The 25,573-nt window shown below is 42.3% G+C and overlaps 2 protein-coding genes across 2 annotated transcripts; both read right to left on the reverse strand.

Annotated features, from left to right (window-relative positions):
- Nucleotides 1-4,438: 4,438 nt before the first annotated feature.
- LOC139419309 (uncharacterized) lies at nt 4,439-13,206 on the reverse strand. The gene is made up of 6 exons (XM_071169253.1): nt 12,875-13,206; nt 11,840-11,970; nt 9,085-9,252; nt 5,102-5,254; nt 4,751-4,862; nt 4,439-4,608 (listed from the first exon to the last, which is right to left on the reverse strand). The coding sequence occupies exons 1-6, from the start codon at nt 13,122-13,124 to the stop codon at nt 4,439-4,441; spliced, it is 984 nt and encodes a 327-aa protein (XP_071025354.1). The 5' UTR covers nt 13,125-13,206.
- A 3,846-nt stretch (nt 13,207-17,052) lies between these two features.
- On the reverse strand, nt 17,053-24,849 carry LOC139418925 (uncharacterized). Its single transcript, XM_071168712.1, has 3 exons — nt 24,387-24,849; nt 23,888-24,018; nt 17,053-18,453 (listed from the first exon to the last, which is right to left on the reverse strand). The coding sequence occupies exons 1-3, from the start codon at nt 24,667-24,669 to the stop codon at nt 17,413-17,415; spliced, it is 1,455 nt and encodes a 484-aa protein (XP_071024813.1). The 5' UTR covers nt 24,670-24,849; the 3' UTR covers nt 17,053-17,412.
- Between the last annotated feature and the right edge of the window lie 724 nt (nt 24,850-25,573).

Consider the following 25,573-nt stretch of genomic DNA (forward strand, 5'->3'; position numbering starts at 1 on the left):
CCCGTATATATCCATGTTATTTTTACTCTGTATTGTTATTTACTGTGTATTTATTCTTTGTGTCACTTTGTATTTTTGTATCTTAACTTTGCATTGTTGGAAAAGGACCCGGAAGTAAGCATTTCACTGTTGGTCGACACCTATTCTTAACAAAGCATGTGACAAATCAAATTTGATTCGATTTTTTCCCTCTGTATATAGAAGATAGATGGGTTTGTAGTACCTCATACAGCAGGTTTTATCTGGTGCTGCGTGAGCTAAAGGACTGCAGGCTTATCAGTACTGATGAAATGAGACAGCGCACACCACTACTCTGTCAGGCTTCATATTCTGAGTCCTTGCGTCTGTATGACATCTAATCTTTCCAGTGATATCCTGGCATCTGAACCATAAGCTACAGACTGCGCATCACATTCAGAACCTATAGAATTTTCCCACCACTCTCTCAATGTGTTCTACCCAGGTCAGCCTTATGTCAAAGTACATCCCTAGGAACCTGAAGGCCCCCAGTCTCTCCAAGTTTCTCCCATACAACCTCAGACGTACCTCATCTCCCACCTTCCTCATGGTAAAGAACACTGTCTGACTTCTCTACAGAGAATCTGAATCCCTACTTTAATGACCACCTCATCGACTGCTTCCTGTACATCCTGACTGTGAATGGTACATTTCTTCCATTAGGCCCCATCATCTGCAAATAAAGACCTTCCAATATCCAGCTGTACCTGAGAGTAAACATAATTGATATTGATTGAGAACAAAAGATGACAAATCACTAGGGATGCACAACATAAATTGGTAAGCATATCAGAATCGGACGATATTAGCTAAAAATGCCAACATCGGCATCAGCCCGGTGTCTAGTTTAACGCTGAAGTGCAAAACCAATGTCAAAGCTGACGTGCACACCTATATAATGTAGGTAGATGACGTAATGACGCCACAAAAAAATACATTTCAGCGAGACAACTCAAAGGCGAAATCCATTATCGCCAAGATATTGGAATTCATTGCCCTTAACAATGTCGTGGATGATTTTGGGCTTTCGTCGACTGGTCGAGCAACTCAAGCCCCGGTACACACTACCAAGTATGTGCTATTTTTCAGATGTTACCCTACCGGAGTAACAGAGTATTGTTGAAACGCACATTCATAAGCTACTTGCTATGGGCGTCACTGCTATTAGTTTCACGACTGAAATTTGGACCAGCCGCAGTCAGCCCAGTGAACATGCTGAGTCTGACAGCGCAGTGGGTCAACGAGAATTTCGTACTGAGGAAAGCCGTATTACATGCTCAAGAATGTGCTGGTTCTCATACCACTGCTGCCATTTCAATGGCATTTGAGAACATGTTTGAAACTTGGAAACTTGGAAACATGAACACACTCCTAGCTACATTCGAACTGACTCGAGAAATAAGCTAATCAACAGCGTCTGCAGCAGACGTGATACCCTCTGTCACTGCATTGAAACGCCTGCTCAACGAAACTGCCGACACAGACCGCGGGGTTAAAACTTGCAAAAGGCTGTGAACAAGCGATTCGTTGGAATTCTCTCTGAGCGTCTTTACTGTTTCGCCACCATGCTCGATGCAAGGACCGCTACTTCGATGCAGACAAGCAGCAGGGTTTATGTGAAATGTTACAGACACAGCTGGACAAGATAGAAACAGTGACAGTGCGCACGGAGGAAGAGAGGCCACGGACAAAGAGAGCTGAAACTTCACTGCTTGACATGTATGATGAAATCCTGGTTAAGACTGAATAAATGAACATCAAAACCGCACAGCAAGTAAGTGAAAGAAATAGGTTTTGATTATGTTTTACTGGTAATGGGGACATACGTAAATGCCAACAGAATAACTTTTTAGTGTGTGTTTAAACTATTTAAATGTACTAGAAAGCTTAAAGGCCGCTAAAATTGTAAATATCGGTTATCGGTATTGTTTTTTTTGGGTAAGGAAAATATCAGCTATCGGCCAAAATTGTAATGTCGGTGCATCCCAACTAATCACGCTCCCCTGTGGTTTACCATTATCCACCAAGTAGCTGCCCCACCCTCACCTGGATAGACCTTCCAAACAGTTGAACGTTCTACTTCCTACACCAATAAGGTCAAGCTTGATTAGCATATCATATGCCATCCACATCAAACAAGACAGCTACAACAGTCTCCTTATTGACCTGGGCCTTCCTGACCTCTGCTTCTAAGCAGAGCACTGGGTCCATAGTTCCCCTTCCTGAACCCACTCTGATGTGGCAATATTAACCCCCTGTTCTCCAGGAAGTAAGTCTCCATAATCTTACATACAGTTGAAGTCAAGTGTACATACACTTAGATTGGAGTCATTAAAACTTGTTTACAAACTATAGTTTTGGCAAGTCGGTTAGGACATCTACTTTGTGCAACAATTGTTTACAGACAGATTATTTCACTGTATCACAATTCCCATGGGTCAGACGTTTACATACACTAAGTGGACTGTGCTTTTAAACAACTTGGAAAATTCCAGAAAATTATGTCATGGCTTTAGAAGCTTCTGATAGCCTAATTGACATCAGTTGAGTCAATTGGAGTTGTACCTCTGGATTTATTTCAAGGCCTACCTTCAAACTCAGTTGCTCTTTGCTTGACATCATGGGAAAATCTAAAGAAATCAGCCAAGACCTTAGAAAAAAAATTGCAGACCTCCACAAGTCTGGTTCACCCTTGGGAGCAATTTCCAAACACCTGAAGGTACCACGTTCATCTTTACAAATAATAGTACTGAAGTATAAACACCATGGGACCACGCAGCCGTCATACCGCTCAGGAAGGAGACGTGTTCTGTCTCCTAGAGATGAAGTACTTTGGGGCAAAAAGTGAAAATCAATCCCAGAACAGCAGCAAAGGACCTTGTGAAGATGCTGGAGGAAACAGGTACCAAAGTATCTAAATATATCCACAGTAAAATGAGTCCTATATCGAAATAACCTGAAAGGCCGCTCAGCAAGGAAGGAGCCACCATTCCAAAACCGCCATAAAAAAGCCAGACTACGGTTTGCAACTGCAGATGGGGACAAAGACCGTTCTTTTTGGAGAAATGTCCTCTGGTCTGATGAAACAAAAATAGAACTGAATAGAAGCACAAGGGTGGCAGCATCATGTTGTGGCGGTGCTTTGCTGCAGGAGGGACTGGTGCTCTTAACAAAATAGATGGCATCATGAACAAGGAAAATGATGTGGATATATTGACGCAACATCTCAAGACATCAGTCAGGAAGATAAAGCTTGGTCGCAAATGGGTCTTCCAAATGGACTGACCCCAAGCATAGTTCCAAAGTTGTGGCAAAATGGCTTAAGGACAACAGTCAAGGTATTGGAGTGGCCATCACAAAGCTTTGACCTCAATCCAATACATTATCCAGAGCCTCATCGCGGACATGGTCCAATATGACAAAGCAAACATCTTTCCCAGGTGAAGCTAACCCAGCCTTGCCTATTGCTGTCTTCACCTCTGCCATGGTAAATGGTGCATTCAATGCATAATTTACATCCTCCCTCATATCCAGTGCTCCAGGGTGCTCCTCTCTCGTTCTCTCCCTCTGCCCATCCTCTGACAGGTTAGCTGAGCTCACTTCTTTAAAATACAGTATTCACACCTCTTGACTTTTTCCACATTTTGTTGTGTTACAGCTTGAATTTAAAATTGATTACATTTAGATTTGTTATGGCAAGCCTAAAGTTCAGGAGTCAAAATATGCTTAGCAAGTTGTATAGACTCACTCTGTATGCAATAATAGGGTTTAACATGATTTGTGAGTATGATGAAGTTATTAATTACACGTTAGATGGTGTATCAATACACCCAGTTACTACAAAAATACAGTTAGGCATACTTCCTAACTCAGTTGCCGGAGAGGAAGGAAACAGCTCAGGGATTTCACCATGAGGCCCATGGTGACTTTAAAACAGTTAGAGTTTAATGGCTCTATGATAGGAGAAAACAGAGGAAGGATCAACAACATTGTAGCTAGTCCACAATACTAACCTAATTGCAGGGTTAAAAGGAGGAAGCCTGTACAGAATATAAATAAAACATGCACCCTGTTTGCAACAAGGCACTGAAGTCATACTGCAAAAAATGTGGCAAAGCAATTAACTTTTTGTCCTGAATACAAAGTGTTGTATTGGATTTGCCACAAACATAACACATTACTGAGTACCACTCTCCCGATATTCAAGCATAGTGGTAGCTGCATCATGTTATGGGTATGCTTGTAATCATTAAGGACAGGAGTTTTTCAGGATAAAAAATAAACAGAATGGAGCTAAGCACAGGAAAAATCCTAGAGGAAATCCTGGTTTAGTCTGCTTTCCACCAGACACTGGGAGATTAACTCACCATCCGGCAGAACAATAACCTAAAACGCAAGGATAAATCTACACTGGTGTTGCTTACCAAGAAGACATTGAATGTTCTTGAGTGGCCGAGTTACAGTTTTGACTGTCGCCTCTGGTCCTGGCCTGCTCGGTGGTGTCGTCCCCTGGGACCTTGGCTGCACCCGTCTGAGTCTTGGAATCCAATTTGGCCACCCAGTCTAATCTGTTGCCCTCCAGCCAACCACCTACAGGAAGAGGTTAGAAAATAGACTTTACAAACGTGTCAGAGAAAACGCTACATATGGATTTTTTTGGGGTCAATTACCTGGTCAAATTAAGATGTGTGTTTTTGTATGCAAACATAAGTTGTAATTATTTCCCCTTTACCTTGCTCCCCCATCTTTAGTCCACTCAGCAGGTCAATGCTCTCTGGTCCGTCTTCTATTGTCTCCTCTTTGACCAGCAGCAGATCAGGCTTCCCATCCTCCATGTCTACTGACTGTAAGAGATACAGAGTGAGAGGATGTTGGATCAAGAAATCTGATATGAGCACCCTGCTATGAAGCATTATCTGATTGGGCAATGAGGGATTGCTATGAATACTATGCAAACATGTTCGTTTTTGATTACTTTACACACTTTCATGGTTTGATAAGACAACAGCACTCCGACTCTGAGAGGCTTTGTGGATACGAGCTCTGACCTAATACCATTCAGACAGTAGTTCAGTGGGCTCACCTCAGTGAGACTGTGTGTGGTCCTGTGCTGCTCAGCTGGTTCCTCTGTGGGTTCAGGAGCAGATGTAGTCTGGTTGTCCTCCATGACCATGGTCCCCTCAGGGTTCCCCAGACCCTCCTCCTTCACCAGCAGCACCTCTGGACCCTCCTCATCCTAGTAGAGACAGGTGATACAGATTACACAGACATACACTCCCTCAGGTACGTACACACAGATAAACACACTTTCAACATGGAGTGTTTACCCATCCCCACTACGTTTGAGTCCTATACTGTAGTTACAGAATGACTTCATTGTTGTTAAAGCCATCATGGTAGACATAAATATCAATAGACTTAACTATTTTTGAAATGTACAGTAGGTGTTTGTTAGTGTATGGGTACATGTAGTAAGTGGGTACATAAATGGGTACATATTTAGTAAGTGTATATTGGTTACAATGTGCTGTCAGGTGTATACAGAATAGGGTGAGATAAGACGGTGTATACTAAAGAGAGACAAGTATTTTCAAAAGTATTAGAATGAAAAGTCCCATTTTGTTTTTATTAAACAAAACTCATTTTAAATACACCATATGAAAACCAAACATGCACATGTCTCCACTACAAATCTGCATTCATTTTCTCAACAAAAGTGTCTTGGGAAAAAAATTAAGTTGTTGAATAGAAGTAATGAAATAGGCATTTGTGAACATAATTTAGCCTACACAGTACAAACACAATATCATCTTTACTTTTTCCAAATTTTGTTGTTAAAGTGGAATTAAAATGGATTAAATTGTCTTTTTTTTCTCTCCAACGATCTACACAAAACTCTGTCAAAGTGTAAGAAAAATTTAACATTTGTAAGTAAAAAATGAAAAATAAAACTCTTGATTAGATAAGTATTCAACCCTGAGTCAATACATGTTAGAATCAAACACATTACTTACAAAACATTGAAACCTTCTTAATATTGAGTTGCACCCCCTCCCTTTTTGCCCTCGGAACGGCCTCAAGTTGTTGGGGTATGGACTTTACAAGATGTCAAAGGTTTTCCACAGGGATTCTGGCCCGTGTTGACTCCAATTCTTCCTACAAGTTGGCTGGATGTCCGTTGGGTGGTGGACCATTCTTGATACACACAAACTGTTGAGCGTGAAAAATCCAGCAGCGGTGCGCCTGTCATCTACAGTTGAAGTCGGAAGTTTACATACACCTTAGCCAAACACATTTAAACTCAGTCTTCACAATTCCTGACATTTAATCCTAGAAAACATTCCCTGTCTTAGGCCAGTTAGGATCACCACTTTATTTTAAGAATGTGAAATGTCAGAATAATAGTAGAAATAATGATTTATTTCATCACATACCCAGTGGGTCAGAAGTTTACCTACACTCAATTAATATTTGGTAGCATTGCCTTTAAATTGTTTAACTTGGGTCAAACGTTTTGGGTAGCCTTCCACAATCTTCCCACAATAAGTTGGGTGAATTTTGGCCCATTCCTCATGACAAAGCTGGTGTAACTGAGTCAGGTTTCTTGGCCTCCTTGCTCGCACATGCTTTTTCAGTTCTGCCCACACATTTTCTATAGGATTGAGGTCAGGACTTTGTGATGGCCACTCCAATACCTTGTCTTTGTTGTCCTTAAGCCATGTTGCCACAACTTTGGAAGTATGCTTAATTCATTTTCCATTTGGAAGACCCATTTGCAACCAAGCATTTACTTCCTGAATGATGTCTTGAGATGACAGTTCTATTTTAGTTTCATTAGACCAGAGAACATTTCTCCAAAAAGTACAATATTTGTCCCCATGTGCCGTTGCAAACCATAGTCTGGATTTTTTTATGGTGGTTTTGGAGCAGTGCCTTCCTTGCTGAGCAGCCTTTCAGGTTATGTAGATATAGATACTTTTGTACCCGTTTCCTCCAGCAGCTTCACAAGGTCCTTTGCTGTTGTTCTGGGATAGATTTGCACAAAAGTACGTTAATCTCTAAGAGACAGAACACATCTCCTTACTGAGCGGTTTGATGGCTGCGTGGTCCCATGGTGTGTATACTTGCGTACAATTATTTGTACAGATGAACGTGGCACCTTCAGGCGTTTGGAAATTGCTCCCAAGGATGAACCAGACTTGTGAAGGTCTACAATTTGTTTTCTGAGGTCTTGGCTGATTTCTTTTGATTTTCCCATGATGTCAAGCAAAGAGGCATTGAGTTTGAAGGTAGGCCTTGAAATACATCCACAGGTACACCTCCAATTAACTCAAATTATGTCAATTAGCCTATCAGAAGCTTCTTAAGCCATTACATAATTTTCTGGAATTTTCCAAGCTGTTTAAAGGCAGTCAACTTAGTGTATGTAAACCTCTGACCCACTGGAATTGTGATACAGTGAAATAATCTGTCTGTAAACAAGTGTTGGAAAAATGACTTGTATCATGCACAAAAGAGATGTCCTAACCGACTTGCCAAAACTATAGTTTGTTTACAAGAAATTTGTTTCACTCCGACTGTAATACCATACACCTTACAAAGGCACTTAAATATATAAATATATTCTGTCTCGCCCAGTCACCCTCTGAATGGCACACATACACAATACATGTCTCTTGTGTCAAGGCTTTAACAATCCTTCTTTAACCTCTCTACTCCTCCATCTACACTGATTGAAGTGGATTTAAAAAGTGACATCAATAAGCGATCAAAGCTTTCACCTGTATTCACCTGGTCAGTCTGGCATGGAAAGAGCAGGTATCCTTAATATTTTGTACACTCAGTGTATATCACACAATGTCTGGATGCAATATTCTACACAGGAATACTCAACACTGATTATCTGGTTATAATGAAAATTAAACTAATGCAGTGTTTGATCTAAACATCAGAGGCTATAGTGTGGAATGTTTTTTCTACGGGTGTATTCTGAAGTAGCTCATCTCTGAACCTCTTCCCGCATTGCGTAGAGGTGAACCGCCTTTCACCCGCGTAGCCCTTCGGGTGCATCTTCAGCTGGTGCTGGCTGGAGAATTTGTTCTCACACTGGGACCAGCTGTATTATTTCTCCCCTGTGTGGACCCTCTGGTGTCTCTTCAGGTGACCAGCCTGGGCGAAACGCATGTGACACTGGGTACAGCCAAATGGTTTCTCTCCTGTGTGGACCCTCTGGTGCTTCTTCAGGTTGCCAGCCTCAGCGAAGCGCATATGACACTGGGTACATCCGAAGGGTTTCTCCCCTGTGTGGACCCTCTGGTGGATCTCCACCTTCTGGGGGCAGCTGAAGCCTTTGCTACAGAACATGCATAAGAACCGTTTCTCTTTACTTTTGCCTGATGTTGCTCCTCTACCCCGTGCCTTAGCCTTTTGGCCCTTTGAGTTCAATACCTGATCGAAAAGGACGCGGTCCTGTGACTTCGAAGGTCCCATCGACATGGACACTGACTCATGATCCCTGACCGTGTGTAAAGGGGAGTGGGTTGTGACATTTGGATTTGTCTCTAAGCTTTCCCTGTAATTTAAGAAATCTCTGCCTTGTGAGTGTCCTCCTAAGTGAGTCTTATCTACATTCCATGTCAGAGGAGCGTTGCCCTCCACTTTCACAGTGACTTCATCTATGACCAGACCCTCCCCTTTCTTATTTCTTTCTTCGGGCTCTTCAGAGTATACACTACTACGGTAGGGGTTCCAGTCCCCTCTAGACAGATCAGTCTGTGTCTCTAAGCCCAAGTGCATGATGCCAGGGTCCATCTCTGTAGCGTAAGAAGAAGACCGATCATTGCCAGTCTCTAATGCATCACCTGAATCCCGAAGGGAATGAGCAGTCCTCGGGTTTGGGTTACCGTAAGGTAAATACTCTGAGCCAGGTGCAGGAGGACAGCCCAGTCTCCCCAGCCCCAGTCTCTCTGGGTCTGATCTGTGGTCAGATCCTATGTGTAGGAGCCTGTGTGTTACAGTTAAAGTCTTGGTGTCTGACTTGAGGACGGCGTTCTGCGTTCCACTGACCTCCGTGATTCTGCGTCGGGTCCTGGGCGGTGCTGGGGCGATGGTGGGGGTGTCCTTTGTGGCTACATGGGGCTCTACAGCCGCTCGAGCCTGGGTGTCTCTGCTATGCCATGGGTCCTCCTCTCTTTCAGAACTCTCCAGCTTGACCCCAGAACCTGCATCTGCAGACTGACACAAGAAGAGGAGGTTGTTACCAGTACATGAGTTGAATTGTATAACAATGTCCTAGGGGAGTCTTACAAGTTCCCCAATGGCAGATAAATGAGGATGTCAAATCAAATTTTATTAGTCACATGCGCCGAACACAACAGGGGTAGTAGACCTTACAGTGAAATGCTTACTTACGAGCCCCTAAGAAATAAAAGTAACAAGTCATTAAAGAGCAGCAGTAAAATAACAATAGTGAGACTATATACAGGGGGGTACCGATGGTACAGAGTCAATGTGCGGGGGCACCGGTTAGTTGAGGTAATATGTACATGTAGGTAGAGTTATTAAAGTGACTATGAATAAATTATTAAATGATAAGAGAGTAGCAGCGGTGTAAGAGAGGGGGAGAAGGGGGGGGGGGGGCAATGCAAATAGTCTGGGTAGCCATTTGATTAGATGTTCAGGAGCCTTATGGACATAGACTTGGCGCTCCGGTACCGCTTGCCTTGCGGAGGCAGAAAGAAAAGTCTATGACTGAGGTGGCTGGAGTATTTTTAGGGCCTTCCTCTGACACCGCCTGGTATAGAGGTCCTGGATGGCGGAAACCTTGGCCACAGTGATGTACTAGTCCATTCACACTACCCTCTGTAGTGCCTTGCGGTTGGAGGCCGAGCAGTTGCCATACCAGGCAGTGATGCAACCAGTTAGGATGCTCTCGATTGTGCAGCTGTAGAACCTTTTGAGGATCTGAGGACCCATGCCAAATCTTTTAAGTCCCCTGAGGGGGAATAGGTTTTGTCGTGCCCTCTTCACGACTGTCTTGGTGTGCTTGGACCATGTTAGTTTGTTGGTGATGTGGACACCAAGGAACTTGAATATCTCAAGCTGCTCCACTGCAGCCCCATCGGTGAGAATGGGGGAGTGCTCTGTCCTCTTTTTCCTGTAGTCCACAATCATCTTCTTTGTCTTATTCATGTTGAGGGGGAGGTTGTTGTCCTGGCACCACACGGCCAGGTCTCTGACATCCTCCTTGTACGCTGTCTCGTCGTTGATCAGGCCTACCACTGTTGTCATGCCTGGCTGTGCAATCATGAGTGAACAGGGAGTACAGGAGGGGACTGAGCACACACCCCTGAGGGGCCCCTATGTGGAGGATCAGCGTGGCTGATGTGTTGTTGCCTACCCTTACCACCTGGGGGCGGCCCGTCAGGAAGTCCAGAATCCAGTTGCAGAGGGATGTGTTTAGTCCCAGGGTCCTTAGCTTATTGATGAGCTTTGATGGCACTATGGTGTTGAACACTGAGCTGTCATCAATGAATAGCATTTTCACAAATAGGTGTTCCTTTTGTCCAGGTGGGAAAGGGAAGTGTGGAGTGCAACAGAGATTGCATCATCTGTGGATCTGTTGGGGCAGTATGCAAATTGGAGTGGGTCTAGGGTTTCTGGGATAATGGTGTTGATGTGAGCCTTGACCAGCCTTTTCAAAGTACTTCATGGCTACAGACGTGAGTGCTACGGGTTGGTAGTCATTTAGGCAGGTTACCTTAGTGTTCTTGGGTCAAGCACTATGGTGGTCTGCTTAAAATATGTTGGTATTACAGACTCGGACAGGGAGAGGTTGAAAATGTCAGTGAAGACACTTGCCAGTTGGTCAGCGCATGCTCGCAGTACACATCCTGGTAATCTGTCTGGTCCTGCGGCCTTGTGAATGTTGACCTGTTTAAAGGTCTTACTCACATCGGCTGCGGAGAGAGTGACACACTGTCTTCCGGAACAGCTAGTGCTCTCATGCATGTTCCAGTGTTATTTGGCTCGAAGCGAGCATAGAAGTAGTTTAGCTCGTCTGGTAGACTTGTGTCACTGGGCAGCTCTCAGCTGTGCTTCCCTTTGTAGTCTGTAATGGTTTGCAAGCCCTGCCACATCTGACTAGCGCCAGAGCCGGTGTAGTATGATTCGATCTTAGTCCTGTATTGACGCTTTGCCTGTTTGATGGTTCGTTGGAGGGCATAGCGGGATTTGCTGTATGTTGATAGTGTCGTCGTTCAGCCATGACTCCGTGAAGCATAAGATATTAGTTTTGAATGTCCCGTTGGTCATTTAATCTTCCGCGTGGGTCATCGATTTTATTCTCCAAAGATTGCACGTTTGCTAACAGAATGGAAGGAATTGGGGCTTTATTCAATCGTCTACTAATTCTCAGAAGGCAGCCTGCCCTCTAGCTCCTTTTTCTCTGCCTCCTCTTCACGCAAATCACGGGGATCTGGGCCTGTTCCCGAAAAAGCAGTATATCATTCGAGTCGGACTCAAAGGAAAAAAAGGATTCTGCCAGTCCGTGGTGAGTAATCGCAGTCCTGATGTCCAGAAGTTATTTTCGGTCATAAGAAACAATATGTACAAAATACGTTTAAAAAATAAGTTACAAACCACGCAAATAAACAAACAAAAACACTATCGGTTGGGGACATGTAAAACGTCAGCCTTTTCCGGCGCCATTTTCAATGTATATGTTGTACAGTGAATACCTGAGGGGAGCCTTACTTAAATGAACGGACACATTTGATTTACAATGTAACTGTAATATTTAATGCAACACTATTACACTAACCTCTATCACGATAATGTGCTGGGTTGAGGTTCCCCTCCCCTCATCAACAGTGATTGGTTGGTCATCTATCCATGTATTGTGTCCCGCTGGCTTCACAAAGCTCCTGTGGCCTCCAGTGAGATCTCCTTCCCCTGAGATAGTAATTGGGGGAAAAGAGGTTAGGTTAGCTACTGTCAATGCTTCATGGTATATTATACACTATTGACATGGTCTACAATTGGCAAGGATATAACTTCTTGATATACTATTGATTGTTTTCAATGAGTAAATCATGGCAAATGCAGTAAATCAAGTTAGATGATATTGTAGATGTCTTTCCATTTAATTTCAATTATATTTTGACAGCACAACTTTTAATTTGGACTAAACTTTTATACACATTTGCCCATGATATAAGTAGTCAGAAATTAACAGTTCTGAGAAAGTAGCTGTTTTTAGCCTTTTTAGATAATTGACGTTAATGGTAAAAAAAAATTTTTTTAAACAGTTTAAAAATAAATCAAGTATTAAATAGTTTGACAACCATGTTTGTAAGCTTTTAAATGATATACAACTCAATCATTTCTATTTTCCAGTGATTTAGACATGGATGTTTCATGGTAGGGTGGGGTATGTAAAACGCGTCAACTTTGAGCACATCTATCTCCTAAATATTTTCTGACCACTTCTACCATAAGCAAATATGTATAGAAAGTTTCGTTCAAATCAAAAGGGATGTGGTCAAAAAGTGACTGAAATCAAATGGAACAACCCAATATCAAACAGATTCTTGATTTACTGCATTATCTATAATTTACTCACTTAAAACAATGTGATGGTTTTGGTTAAGCAGACGTGGAACGAACCTATTATGTCTTCGGGAAAGGTAGCTAAGTAATCAGGTGAATTATTGCATACTAACTATCCAAAAATTGACCAAGATCCAATTCTGATTAACACATCTAAAGACACACATGCACAAAGGGGAACGGGGCGACAGGCACTGAGCTATATGAACCGAGGCAGCCCCCGCAGCCTGGGCCTTGCAAAATGTACCTCTTGCCATTCCTCTGTACTGGTCAAGAATCTTGACACGACTGGCGAAGACGCGCTCCCGTGCCACCTTCAGTTCCAGTAGCTGTAGTTTCCTTCGCAACGCCCTGTTTTCTTTCTGGTTTTGAGTTATTTCCAAACGAAACACTGCATAGTCGTCATCTACGAGTTTACAGACCTCTGCCACGGCTGTATTCGCTAGTACCTCCATAATGGAGGCTATTTGAGTGTGAAAAACCACACTGTCAGCCATTGTTTGCTAACGTTAGCAGCTAACTTTACCTAGACAACCTTAACCAACTCCTGTTTCAAACACGAATCAAAGAGTACCTGGGGCAAGTATGTGATGCTGTGTAGTTAAATTAGTAATATTTTGAGTTCCATGGGTTTAATAAATGTCTAAATGACAACAATGAAAATGTTAACTGGTCAACGCTTACTTCCGTTTACTACTTCTTAGGTGAAGTTTTGTTGCGAATTTCACGCAAAAGGTATATTGCCGCCACCAACTGGATGGGGTGAAAAAATAGACAAAAGAAAATTACATGATATTATTGGGGATAGGGAAAATAACATTATTCCACAAAAACAAAAAAAATCCCACTCCAGTAAAGCTCTGGGGCCTGAGAGGGTGAGACCACATGAGACAGTACTCCATACCAACAGGCACATGTCATTATGATGTTATATAATGGTCATATTCTGATATGACCAAAATATGACTAGTTTAAGACTTTTTTTTTTGGTGAAATATTGGATTTAAGTGGATTGGCAACTTAAAAAATATATATATATTTCCTTTTACCTGTTTTTCTCAACATTTTCGTGGTTGCCAATTGGTAGTTAGTCTCATCACTACAACCCCTGTATGGACTCGGGAGAGGCGACAGAGCCTGGACTCAAACCAGGATCTCTAGTGGCACAGCTTGCAACTACGATGTTGTGCCTTAGACCACTGCGCCTCTCGGGAGGCCCGATAGGCCACTCTTTAAAGAGATTATCTGGTACTTCTGTATAATTTGTAGCCAGTAGTTCTGAAACTAGCACGTAAGCCAAAAGTGGTCCCCGAAAAGTTGGTACTACGTCAGGTCCAGATATGTGCACCAAGTCATTGCTCTCTCTTTCTCTCTGCTGTGTCCACTGAGCCATTAGGCCCACCCTGCAACCTCATTGGATAATTATGCATTTGAGCCAATCATTTGTGTTATGACAAGGTAGACAGAAGATAGCCCTATTTGGTAACAGACCATGTGTCCATATTATAAGCAAAGTGCAAAGAGAAATGACAGTCCATCATTACTTTAAGACATGGTCAGTCAATGCGGAAAATTTCTATAACTCTGAAAGTTTCTTAAAGTGCTGTCGCAAAAACCATCGAGCTATGATGAAACTGACTCATGAGGACCGCAACTAGAAAGGAAGACCCAGAGTTACCTCTGCTGCAGAGGATAAGTTTCTTTAGAGTTAACTGCACCTCAGATTGCAGCCCAAATAAATGTTTCACAGAGTTCAAGTAACAGACACACCTCAACATCAACTGTTCAGAGGAGACAGCCTGAATCAGGCCTTCATGGTCAAATTGCTGCAAAGAAACCACTACTAAAGGACACCAATATAAGAAAAGACATGCTTGGGCCAAGAAACACCAGCAATGAACATTAGACCAGTGGACATCTGTCCTTTGGTCTGATAAGTCCAAATTTGCGATTTCTTTTTTTTTTTTTTTTTTCCCAACCACTGTCTTTGTGAGACGCAGAGTAGGTGAATGGATTATCTTCACCTGTGTGGTTCCCAGCATGGAAAAGGTGGTGTGATTGTTCTCTGCTGGTGACAGTCAGTGATTTATTTAGAATTCAAGGCACACTTAACCAGCATGGCTACTAAAGCATTCGGCAGTAATACACCATCCAAGCTGGTTTGCGCTTAGTGGGACTATTTGTTTTTCAACAGGACAATGACCCAAAACTGTGATCCAGGCTGTGTAAGGGCTATTTGACCAAGAAGGAGAAGGATGGAGTGCTGCATCAGATGACCTGGCCTCTACAATCACCCGACCTCAACCCAATTGAGATGGTTTGGGATGAGTTGTACTGCAGTGTGAAGGAAAGGCAGCCAACAAGTGCTCAGCATATGTGGGAGCTCCTTCATTATTATTTGTGATTAGTGATTCATTTTAAGCTAAACATTTTTTTTAATGTCCCTAATTTTACAGTAAAAAAAATATTATTTTCAAAAGACATATAACATATATAGAACATATAATCGTGAAATCATAGTGTAAAATCAGGTGAGCTGGTTTTACTCTTTTTGGACATATTCTGGTGTTTTGTGTTGGGAAACGGAATGGGAATGGGTCGAGCTTAACACATCAACTCTGTTACCTATAGATAGGCTAGAAATGTTTTTGTTTTTTGTGAAGCTTGCATTCAATTGTCCCTTCCTGTTGCACATAAGAAGGGTCCATTCCCCTAGGCTGAAGACCCGACATTGAATTACATAGAATTCTATGTTGGGCAGAAATGTGCATTTGGATCAGGAAAGTTTCCACTCAAGCCAAAATGCTGAATATTTTTTTTTTTTTACTATTTTTTTGAAAATTGCAAATATAATTTTATTCAATATTCTGCCTTGTAGAGGCTATTTCTTTAAGACTATCATGGAGTAACCATGGTAACAGTCATGTTTAGCCAACCATTCCCCTTCACAAGGGGATTCATGACTGATTTAAGATTAATTTCTAAACCCTGTTATGGTCAACCCTGTTACTTTATTTGGTACTTAATATGCTTTTTTTTTTTAGATTGGATAAAGTGTTTTTTTATTAAATTGAATATGTGTTCTTTATTTTTTACGCCAAGTTACACTACTCAAAAGCCACCTAATTGGTGGAATAACCCAATAGCCAGGTGCATCACTATTCCCATTGAAGATCTATTACTGTATGTAGGTTATATGTACAGTATTTCTCCCTTACCTTGCTCCCCCATCTTTAGTCCACTCAGCAGATCAATGCTCTCTGGTCCATCCTCTACGGTCTCCTCTTTGACCAGCAGCAGATCAGGCTTCCCATCCTCCATGTCTACTGACTGTAAGAGATACAGAGTGGGAGGATGTTGGACTTAGAAATCTGATATGGAGCATCTTCTGATTGGGCAATGAGGGATTGCTATGAGTACTATGCAAACATGTTAGTTGATTTGATTACTTGGCAGTCTTTAATGGTTTGATAATTCAAAAGACATGGTCCCACATTTAAGACAAAATGTATCAGAGTATGAGTGCTGATCTAGGATCTGTACATATAATCTTATTCATTATGATCTAAAAGGCAAAACTGATGCAGGTCAGCACTCACTTTTTTGTGTGGATTCGGGCTCTGACCTAATACTATTCAGACTCTACTTTACAATTGGGCACACCTCAGTGAGACTGTGTGTTCGTGTGCTGCTCAGCTGGTTCCTCTAAGTTCAGGAGGAGATGTAGTCTGGTTGTCCTCCATGATCATAGTCCCCTCAGAGTTCCCCAGACTCTCCTCTCACCCCTCCTCCTTCACCAGCAGCACCTCTGGACCCTCCTCTTCCTGGAAGTGACAGGTGATACCGGACATTTAACTGGAAGCATTTTCATTTATCTGACATTTGAGAAATGTACCGGACCCATATGCATTAGGTTCATAACCTGATTAGGCGTCCACCCACGGTGCTCAGAATGACAGAAATCACATTCAGACATTTGTCATTCAGCTCAATAGAAGTGCATCCTTCTTACCGAATTCCGATGCGCACATTGAAGATGTTAGAATAACTGTCCACAGTGATACTCTTCTTGTTGGCTGAAGAAAAGTCAAACAGCATTATCACTAGCCTATGTCAATCTACTATCCCCAATAGTAGAAAAGAGTACCTATTCTATTGGTCAGCTTGTCGTTTTGTGCGAGAAAGAAATAGCCTATTCCTAACAGACTCTGGGACAGTTGTGGGACGAAAGATCAAAGTTAATCAACCAGTAGGCCTCGGCTACATCAACATTTTTTTTAAAGCAATGAGGCTGATGCAACAGATCAGAACGTTTAGTTTAAAATGTTGATAAACTATTATTTCTTCACATAAGCGCAGTGTTTATAAAGAATAGGGTGAGATCAGATGTGATGTATACTAAAAGTCTCAATGAAAGTCTTAGAATGAAAAGTCGCATTTTGTGTTTATTAAACAGAAACAAGTGTTAAATACACCATGTGAAAACCACACGTCTCAACAAAAAACTGAATGAATTTGATAAATTGAATTCATTTTCTTGTGGAAAAAATTAAGTTGAATGGAAGAAATGAAATAGGCATTTGTGACCAACATATAGCTTACACAGTATAAACACAACATGTAACAGACTTTTCAGGCTTATATATCACACATCTGGATGAAATATTCTACCCAGGAATATTCAACACTGAAACTGAAATATGTTACTCAGTATTCCAAATGCATCTGTGGATATTTTATGCTGACAACAATGACAATTCATCAGTCTTTAATGCAGGATTTTATCTAAATGTCAGAAGACCTTTCTCCCGTGTGGACCTTCAGGTGCATCTTCAGGTTACCAGCCTGGGCAAAGCGCATGTGACACTGGGTACAGCTGTAGGGTTTCTCCCCCGTGTGGACCCTTTGGTGCCTCTTCAGGGTGCAAGCCTGGGCGAAGCGCATGTGACACTGGGTACAGCTGAAGGGTTTCTCTCCTGTGTGGACCCTCTGGTGAATCTCCACCTTCTGGGGGCAGCTGAAGGCTTTGTTACAGAACATGCAGAGGAACCGTTTCTCTTTACTATTGCCTGATATGGCTCCCCCTCCCTGACCCTTAGCTCTATTCCTTTTGTTTGAGTTCAATACCTGATCGAAAAGGACGCGACCGTGTGAATCAGAAGGTGCCATCGACGTGGACACTGGGTCACGATCCCTGAAAGTGAGTAAAGGGGAGTGGGTCACCACATTGTAGTCTAAGAAGTCACTGGTGTTGCCTAGTGAGTGTCCTTCTCTTAAGTGAGTCTCGTCTACATTCCATGTCAGAGGTGCATCACCCTCCACTTTCACCTCATCTACCACTATAACCTCTTTCTTTTCTAGGCGCCCTTCAGAGTATACACTACTACTGTGCAGGTTCATTTCCCCTCTCATTGGATTAGTCTGTGTATCTAAGCCCACAGGCATGTCACCAGGTATCTCTGTAGCGTATGAACAAGACGGATCATTGCCAGCCTGTAACGAGTCACCTGAGTCCTGATGGGATAGAACCATCCTCGGGCTACCGTAAAGTAAATTCTCTGAGCGGGGAGCAGGAGGACAGCCCAGTTGTCCCAGCCCCGTTAAAGTCTCGGTGTCCTCTGACTTGAGGGAGGCGTTCGGCGTTCCACTGAGCTCCGTGATGCTGCATTGGGTCCTAGGCTGCGCTGGGGTGGTGTTGGGTTCCGCCGTGGCTACAGGGGGCGCCACTCCAGTCGCTGATCCAGTCTGGATGTCTCTGCTGTGCCGTGGGTCCTCCTCTCCTTCAGACCTCTCCTGCTTGACCCCAGGACCTGCAGCCTCTGTAGACTGACACAAGAGGTACGTGTTTTTAATAGGCTTCACGCATATCAAATTCATGGAAAGGTGGTGAAAAAATAAGATATACAGTGCCTTCAGAAAGTATTTATACCCCTTGACTTTTTCCACATTTTGTTGTGTTACAGCCTGAATTCAAAATGCATTAAATCGATTGTTTTTCTCACCCAACTACAGTGCCTTGAAAAGGATTCATCCCCCTTGGCGTTTCTCCTATTTTGTTGCATTACAACCTGTAATTTAAATAGATTTGGATTTGATGTAATGGACATACACAAAATAGTCCAAATTGGTGAAGTGAAATGAAAAAAATACCTTGTTTCAAAAAAATAAAAAGTGGTGTGTACATATGTATTCACCCCCTTTGCTATGAAGCCCCTAAATAAGATCTGGTGCAACCAATTACCTTTAGAAGTCACATAATTAGTTAAATAAAGTCCACCTATGTGCAATCTAAGTGGCACATGATCTGTCACATGATCTCAGTATATATACAAACCTGTTCTGAAAGGCCCCAGAGTCTGCAACACCACTAAGCAAGTGGCACCATGAAGACCAAGGAGCTCGCCAAACAGGTCAGGGACAACGTTGTGGAGAAGTACAGATCAGGGTTGGGTTACAAAAAAATATCAGAAACTTTGAACATCCCAAGGAGCACCATTAAATCCATTATTAAAAAATGGAAAGAATATGGCACAACAAACCTGCCAAGAGGGGGCCGCCCACCAAAACTCACAGACCAGGCAAGGAGGGCATTAATCAGAGAGGCAACAAAGAGACCAAAGATAACCCTGAAGGAGCTGCAAAACTCCACAGCAGAGATTGGAGTATCTGTCCATAGGACCACTTTAAGCCGTACACTCCACAGAGCTGGGCTTTACGGAAGAGTGGCCAGAAAAAAGCCATTGCTTAAAGAAAAAAATAAGCAAACATGTTTGATGTTTGCCAAAAAGCATGTGGGAGACTCTCCAAACATATGGAAGAAGGTACTCTGGTCAGATGAGACTAAAATGTAGCTTTTTGGCCATCAAGGAAAACACTTTATGGCGCAAACCCAACACCTCTCATCACCCCGAGAATACCATCCCTACAGTGAAGCATGGTGGTAGCCGCATCATGCTGTGGGGATGTTTTTCCATCGGCAGGGACTGGTAAACTGGTCAGAATTGAAGAAATTATGGGTGGTGCTAAATACAGGTAAATTCTTGAGGGAAACCAGTTACAGTCTTGCAGAGATTTGAGACTGGGACAGAGGTTCACCTTCCAGCAGGACAATGAACCTAAGCATGCTGCTAATGTAACCGATGTGAAATGGTTAGTGGTGGTACGCGCTAATAGTGGCACGATGGGTAACGATGCTTCGAGGGTGACTGTTGTCTGTGTGCAGAGGGTCCCAGGTTCGAGCCCAGGTAGGGGCGAGAGGGACGGAAGCAATACTGTTACATTGATGCTGTTGACCCGGATCACTGGTTGCTGCGGAAAAGGATGAGGTCAAAAGGGGGGTGAGTGTAACCGATGTGAAGTCACTTACTCAGACCTTGAAGTAGTTGTTCCCCTTGCTCTGCAAGAACGCGGCTTTTGTAGCGCAATGAGTAACGATGCTTCGAGGGTGGCTGCTGTTGTGTTCAGAGGGTCCCTGGTTCGAGCCCAGGTTGGGGCGAGGAGAGGGACGGAAGCAAGTCTGTTACACTAAAAGCAACACTCGAGTGGTTTAAGGGGAAACATTTCCATGTCTTGGAATGACCTAGTCAAACCCAGACCTCAATCCAATTGAGAATCTGTGGGATGACTTAAAGATTGCTGTACACCAGCAGAACCCATCCAACTTGAAGGAGCTGGAGCAGTTTTTCCTTGAAGAATGGGCAAAGATCCCAGTGGCTAGATCTGCCAAGCTTATAGAGACATACCCCAAGAGACTTGCAGCTTTGGGGTGGGGGTGAATAGTAATGCACACAAGTTTTGTCTTATTTCTTTATTTGTTAAACAATAAAAAATATTTTGCATCTTAAGTGTTGTTGTGTTAGTCAAATGATACAAACCCCCCAAAAATCCACTTTAATTCCAGGTTGTAAGGAAACAAAATAGGAAAAATGCCAAGGGGGGTGAATACTTTTGCAAGCCAATGAAAACACAATACTCTATAATGACAAAGTGAAAACATATATTTTTTTAAATGTTAGCAAATTTATTGAACATGAAATACAGAAATCTCATATACAAAAGTATTCACACCCATGAAACAATACATGTTAGAATCACCTTTGTCAGCGGTTACAGCTGTGAGTCTTTCTGGGTAAGTCTATTAGAGCTTTGCACACCTGGATTGATTGTACAATATTTGCACATTATTCTTTTTTTAAAATTCTTCAAGCTGTCAAGTTGGTTGTTGATCCTTTCTAGACAGCCATTTTCAATTCTTGCCATAGATTTTCAAACCAATTTAAGTCAAAACAGTAACTAGGCCACTTAGGAACATTCAATGTCATCTTGTTAAGCAACTCCAATGTATATTTGGCCTTGTGTTTTAGGTTATTGCCCTGCTGAAAGCTGAATTTGTCTCCCATTGTCTGTTGGAAAGCAGACTGAACCAGATTTTTCACTAGGTTTTTGCCTGTGCTTAGCTCTATACCGTTACCTTTTATCCTAAAAAAACTCCCTAGTCTTTGCCGATGACAAGCATACCCAAAACATGATGCAGCCACCACCATGCTTGAAAATATGAACGGCACTCAGTGATGTGTAGTGTTTGCCCCAAACATAACTTTATGTCATGAATTGAAAGCTTTCATTTCTTTGCCACATTTTTTTGCATATTTACAGTGCCTTCGGAAAGTATTTCGACCCCTTGACTTTTTCCACATTTTGTTACATTATAGCCGTATTTAAAAAAAAAAAACATTTTTCAATCTACACACAATACCCTATAATGACAAAGTGAGAACAGGTTTTTATAAATACCTTATTTACATAAGTATTCAGACTTTGCTTTGAGACTCGAAATTGAGTTCAGGTACATCCTGTTTCCATTGATCATCCTTGATGTTTCTATAACTTGATTGGAGTGCACCTGTAGTAAATAAAATTGATTGTCCATGATTTGGAAAGGCACACACATGTCTATAAGGTCCCACAGTTGACAGTGCATGTCAGAGCAAACATCAAGCAATGAAGTTGAAGGAATTGTCCGTAGAGCTCGGAGACAGGATTGTGTCGAGGCACAGATCTGGGGAAGGGTACCAAAACATTTCTGCAACATTGAAGGTCCCCAAGAACACAGTGGCCCGATCATTCTTAAATGGAAGAAGTTTGTAACCACCAAGACTCTTCAACCACCAAGAGTTGGCCGCCCGGGCAAAACTGAGCAATTGGAGGAGAAGGGCCTTGGTCAGGGTGGCCCACTTGGAGTTTGACAAAAGGCACCTAACGACTCTCAGACCATGAGAAACAAGATTCTCTGGTCAGATGAAACCAAGATTAAACTTGTTGGCCTGAATGCCAAGCGTCACTTCGAGAGGAAACCTGGCACCATCCTTATGGTGAAGCATGGTGATGGCAGCATCTTGCTGTGGGGATGTTTTTCACCAGCAGGGACTGGGAGACTAGTTAGGATCTAGGGAAAGATGAACGGAGCAAAGTACAGAGAGATCCTTGATGAAAACCTGCTCCAGAGTGCTTAGGACCTCCGACTAGGGCGAAGGTTCACCTACCAACATGACAACAACCCTAAGTACACAGCCAAGACAACACAGGAGTAGCTTCGGGACAAGTCTCAATGTCCTTTAGTGGCCCAGCCAGAACCCGATCGAGAGAGACCTGAATATAGCTGTGCAGCAATGTTCCCATCCAACCTGACAGAGCTTGAGAGGATCTACAGAGAGGAATGGGAGAAACTCCTCAAATACAGGTGTGCCAAGCTTGTAGCGTCATACCCGAGAAGACTCACAGCTGTCAAAGGTGCTTCAACAAAGTACTGAGTAAAGGGTCTGAATACTTATCACATTTACATATCAGTTGAAATTTAATAAATTAGCAAAAATGTCTGAAATTGTTTTTGCGTGTAGACTGAGGGGGGAAAAAATATGTAATCAATTTTAGAATAAGGCTGTAACCTAACAAAATGTGGAAAAAGTCAAGAGGTCTGAATACTTTCCGAAGTGCCCAATTGCAAACAGGATGCATGTTTTGTTATATTTTTTATTCTGTATAGGCTTTCTTATTTTCACTCAGTCATTTACGTTAGTATTGTGGACTAACTACAATGTTGTTGATCCATCCCCAGATTTCTCCTATCACAGCCATTAAACTCTAACTGTTTTAAAATCACCATTGGCCTGATGGTGAAATCCCTGAGAAATTTCATTCCTCTCCGGCAACTGAGTTAGGAAGGATGCCTGTATCTTTGTAGTGACTGGGTGCATTGATACACCATCTATAGCCTAATTAATTACTTCACCATGCTCAAAGGTGCCCTTCTTTGCGAGGCATGGAAAAACCTACCTGGTCTTTGTGGTTGAATATCTGCTTGAAATTCACTGCTCGATTGAGGGACCTTACAGATAATTGTATGTGTGGGGTATAGAAATGGGCTAGTTATTCAAAAATCATGTTAACCTCTTATTGAACACAGAATAAGTCCAAGCAACATTATGCGATTTGTTAAGCAGATTTGTACTCCTAAACGTTAGGCTTGCCATAACAAAGGGGTTGAAAATGTGACTCAATACATTTCAGATTTTCATTTTGTATTCATTTCTAAATTGTTCTACAAACAAAATTCCACTTTGACATGATGAGGTATTGTGTGGAGATCAGTGACAACATTTAAATTGAATACATGTTCAATTCAGGCCGTAACATAACAAAATGTGGAAAAAGTCAAGAGCTGTGAATACTTTTTGAAGGTACAATTGTATTTGTGTATTGAGATGCCTTTTATCTAAATATTTAACACTCAATAAATAAGAATAAGTTATTAAAGTCTCATTTGAACTACAACTCAGCAACCCTGTTAGCGTGCCTGCTCAAGTTGGACTCACAGGACGATAAAAACCTTTATTAGATTACGCTGTACGTTTTTTACTGAACATTGCCAGCCAGTACAAAAAAAAAAGCTAAACATTTAATGATTAACGTTTCGGCTTTATGCTTCTTCTTGGTCGTCAGATACGTTGAAAACCGGCATATGGTAAGTACATTACCTTGGAAACACATACATTTTAATATATATATATACACATTTCAAGCAAATTCTCAATCTACAAAACAAGGAACCATGGCGTATTGGATAATGTTGTAGGGAAGTCTCTCAAGTTCCCTTAAGGCAGATAGCTGAAGTGAATAGCTGAGGGGAGCCTTTCTGAAACAAACGGGACACATTTGATTTACAAAGTAACTGTAATTTGTAATGCAACACTATTAAACTAACCTCTATCATGATAAAATGCTGGGTTGAGGTTCCACTCCCCTCATGAACAGTGATTGGTTGGTCATCTCTCCATGTATTGTGTCCCGCTGGCTTCACAAAGCTCCTGTGGCCTCCAGTGAGATGTCTGCCACCTGAGAGAGTGATTGGAGAGAAGAGGTGGTTAGATTAGCCACTGTCAATACTCAACAGTATATTCACACTATTAACAGTTTAAACACTGTCTAGAATTGGCAAGGATACAAGGTAACACTTCTCATAACTTATTGATATACTATCTATTCATTGATGTGTTATGTTCCATGCATCACATTTTCATTGAGTAAATAGGAAATGGAGTAAATCAAGAATCTGGTTTGAATATGAGTGTCTTTGCGCAAGTTAGCTAAGTATTCAGCGGAAATATTGCATACTATCCTAAATCTGACCAAGACCGAATTCTGAGCTACAGCATTTATGAACAGCGACAGGCCGCGCAATCTCCGCTTTTTGTGAGAAGTACCTCTTCCCATTCCTCTGAATTGGCCGAGGATCTTGACACTACTGGGACGACTGTCGAGGACGCGCTCTGGTATTGTCCTGTCTACGCGCTCCCGTGCCACCTTCAGTTCCTGAATCTGTAATTTCCTCCGCAATGCCCTGTTTTGTTTCTGGCATTCAGAAATTTCCAAACGAAACACTGCATAGTCGTCGTCTACGAGTTTACAAATCTCTGCCACTGCTGCATTCGCTAGCACCTCCATGATGGAGGCTATTTGAGTGTGAAAAACCATACAGTCAGCCATTGTAAGCAGTTTGCGTTACCTATATAACGTCTATCAACCGAGTCCTATCTCCAAAGCGAATTAAAGACTACATGGCGTAAGTATATGATGCTGTGTAGTTAAAATAATCACAACAGTAAACGCTAGCGTGGAAATTGTTCTTAGTCACTGTTCACTTCCTTTTACATAGAGAAATGTTATAGGTTGGCGTCGAAGTGCAAAGGTTGCCAAAATATCAACGTACCCGCTGATATTTCTTCTTCGATGAGGTTTAACGGCGGTTGGCATCCAAGATGTTGCATTACCGCCACCTACTAGACGGGAGTGCAATTCCCTTATACTTTGCTTTAAACAATTAAAAAATACCCTGACACTACACTCACAAAAATATTAACACCACCCTACTCCACTATTTAAATATATTTAGTCCTACCTTAGGCCAACAACCTGAAAGGATGGGACACCACCACTTAACACACCCTGTAACTCTTCTGATGTCAAGTCTCACACTCAGAAATACCTCTGCAGCTGCCACCACAACCTCAATTTTCTGCGACTTACATTCCATCCCTGCAGTACAGTTGATAACCATTGTTAAAAATCTATTCTTACTGAAACATATCACTTGTTGGCCTATCCCTCTACTGGTACAGATCTACTACTCACACCACTCCTCTCAGGATCCCTCCTCCTTGACCCATCTTCCTCTACTTTCTTCACTGCCTCAGCATATTACAACTTCTGCACTACTCTAACCCTGGAAACCTCAATCTGCCTCTCTTGCACGGGGCATTTCTGATCCCCAGCCCCATGGGCACCCCTACAATTGACACATACCACTACTTTCCCTAATGCTACACATTCCTTTGTCTCATGCCCTTCTGCACACTTCTCACACCTACTGTACGAACTTCCCTCTTACACA

Source organism: Oncorhynchus clarkii, chromosome 10, assembly GCF_045791955.1.
Source record: "Oncorhynchus clarkii lewisi isolate Uvic-CL-2024 chromosome 10, UVic_Ocla_1.0, whole genome shotgun sequence".
Classification (NCBI taxonomy): Eukaryota; Metazoa; Chordata; class Actinopteri; order Salmoniformes; family Salmonidae; genus Oncorhynchus; species Oncorhynchus clarkii.